The sequence below is a fragment of the Plectropomus leopardus genome, unplaced genomic scaffold (assembly GCF_008729295.1).
Source record: "Plectropomus leopardus isolate mb unplaced genomic scaffold, YSFRI_Pleo_2.0 unplaced_scaffold10482, whole genome shotgun sequence".
Classification (NCBI taxonomy): domain Eukaryota; kingdom Metazoa; phylum Chordata; class Actinopteri; order Perciformes; family Serranidae; genus Plectropomus; species Plectropomus leopardus.
This window is the reverse complement of record NW_024611043.1, coordinates 1-2,700: the sequence shown is the minus strand read 5'-3', so window position 1 is coordinate 2,700 and position 2,700 is coordinate 1. Positions and strand designations below refer to the sequence as shown.

Sequence of the window (2,700 nt, the reverse complement as noted above, 5' to 3'; positions counted from 1 at the left end):
GTGTGTTTCAGGTGTGTGTGTGTGTGTTTCAGGTGTGTGTGCTGATCAGCTGACGGTGAGTCTCGTGAGGAGGATCCAGGAGCACACGCCCGTCACACACAGCTTACCTGTCAGCTACAGGTAACACCACACATCATCATGACATCATGATGACATCATGCTGAATGTTGACCTCTGACCTCTGCTGACCTGTCCCCAGGCTGCTGTCCGTCTCTCAGCTGCTGTCCCAGCAGCACCTGGCCTGCGTCAGTAACCTGTCCTGGAGCACCAGTCAGCAGAGAGCGTGGGCCAGGGAGGCGGAGCTTTCTCTGCCAAGTCACCGCGCCCTGCCCCGGGTCAACCTGCTGCTGATTGGCTGTCTGAAAGAGGGGCGGGGCGGAGACTGGAGGCTGACGGACGCCAGCGGCAGCATCAAGTTTGAGGTGAGTCTGACAGACACCTGAGGGACACCTGCAGCCTGATGTCTTCAGCTGTGAGTCTGCGAGACATATGTCTGTTTTGCTGTCTCTCTGTCTGTCCCCAGTGCCTGTCTCTGTCTCCTCTGTGGCTGAATTGTCCTGTCTTCCTCCCTCACTGGAACTACATCCCCCATGATGCCTCAGGGCAGGACCAGGATGAGGCCGAAGGCTGCCTGGAGCTGATTGGCTCTCCTGTCCTGCTGTGCTCCAGCCCTGAGCAGGGATTGGGTGTTGTTCCTGGAGGAGGGGCGGGACTTAGCAGAGAAGTGGGAGTCAGAGAGGCTGCTGCTTTACTGACTGATAGGTGAGTCACCTGACACCTGTCACCTGATACCTGACACCTGTCACCTGATACCTGACACCTGACACCTGTCACCTGATATCTGTCACCTGTCACCTGTCACCTGATATCTGTCACCTGTCACCTGATAACTGACACCTCTTACTTGATACCTGACATCTGTCACTTGATACCTGACACCTGTTACACCTGGCAACTGTCACTTATCACCCGACACCTGCCACCTGATACCTGACACCTCTCACCTGATACCTGACACCTGATATCTGGCATCTGTCACTTATTGCCTGTCACACCTGTCACACCTATCACCTGACACCTGTCACACCTTACACCTATCAACTATCACCTGTCACCTATCACGTGACACCTGTAACCTGACACCTGTCACTTATCTCCTGATATCTCTCACACCTGTCACGCCTGTCACCTATCACCTGACACCTGCCACCTTCCACAATGTTCGTCCATCTCGTGTCTCTCAGGACTCGAGGACAGCGTGTCTCCGTCCATGGTCAGATGGGTTCAGTGTGCCCTCTGCTGGTCGTGGCAGGAACGTCCTTCTTCATCTTCTCGCTGACAGACGAGTCCCTCAGTCTACCTGTCCTCGTCAAGGTGAGTGATGTCACCTCCTGAGAAGACACTGATGGTGACCTTAGTGTAAAACAGAGGTCTCTGTCTGTCCTCCTGTCCTTTTGTAGGACAGCAGCAAGCTGTGGTGGACTCGTTGTCTGTCCCTCTCTGTCTCTGTGTCCCTCTGTAGGACAGCAGCAGGTTGTGGTGGACGCGTTGTGTGTGTGTCGGGCAGAGAGTGTGTGTGACGGATCTGCGTGTGTGTGTCCTGCGAGGCTGGAAAGGAAACAACATCCTGTGTGCGACTGACCGCTCTGAAATACACACAAACTACACACACACACCTGCAGACGACACACACACCTGCTCACCCACAGACCCGCCACCTCCACTGATGATGTCACACAGCGACGATGATGACGACTGTGAGGAGGCGGAGCCAGAGAGAGAAGCTGTCCAATCAGCTGTCAGGATGAAAAAGTCCAGAGTCATCAGTTACCAGGTAAACTCTCCCTCACCTGGATCCCTCACCTGGATCGACCACATGTTACTGTTACTGAGCTAAGCCCCGCCCCTCTCCTCTGATAGGGCACCATCACCCAGGTGATCAGCCAGGGGGCGGGGCTATACCTGATGGACGGGAAGGTCGGGCTGTGCGTGGCCTATCATCCGCCTCAGAGAAGGACACTGAGGGTGGGAGACTCTGTGGAGGTGAGTCAAAGTGGAGGGGTGAGTGACAGTGAAGGGGTGAGTCACAGAGTGAAGGGGTGACTCAGATTAAAAGGGGCAGGTCACAATGGTGTCTCCAGGTTGTCCCCCGTTTGTCTCCCTGCAGCTCCATCATGTCCACTTCCTGTACCGGCCCTGTCCTGACTTCCCTCCCAGCATGCTTTGCACCTGTCTCCGCTCCAGTCTCAGGGTCACGACCTTCAGCAGGGTCGGCGGCTCATCACGTGACTCCAGCTGTCCTGGGGACGGAGCGTTACCACGGTTACTGCTGGAGACAAACATGGGCGTGTCCGAGTACCTGTGGACGTGTCAACTGAGCTCCCAACTCAAACACAGGTGAGGGGACGGACAGAGGACTGGCTAAAGACAGACACAACTACATGCAAAGGACTAAAGGCTGATCACTAAATACAGTCTGTCCAATTGTCTCACCGCCTGCCCATCTGTTTCTCCATCTGTCCACCTTCCTGTCCATCTCCAGTCTTGTCCCCAGTGTGCTGAGGCAGCAGTGTGTGTGTTTGTTGTCCTGGAAGTTGATGGAGTGTGTGTGGAGACAAAGACGAGGACAAGGAAGGAGAGACATCTACTCAGAGATGTTGGACAAGCCTCACACCTGTCCTCTGACACAGGTACGTCCAC

The 2,700-nt window shown here is 55.1% G+C and overlaps 1 protein-coding gene across 1 annotated transcript; it reads left to right on the top strand.

Moving 5' to 3' along the window:
• Positions 1-35: 35 nt before the first annotated feature.
• LOC121963223 (CST complex subunit CTC1-like) lies at positions 36-2,690 on the top strand (the record flags this gene model as incomplete). The annotated part of the gene is made up of 8 exons (XM_042513541.1): positions 36-120; positions 200-422; positions 524-762; positions 1,245-1,374; positions 1,523-1,834; positions 1,921-2,043; positions 2,168-2,397; positions 2,543-2,690. Coding segments are annotated over exons 4-8 (909 nt in total), but the record flags the coding sequence as incomplete, so codon positions are not given.
• Between the last annotated feature and the right edge of the window lie 10 nt (positions 2,691-2,700).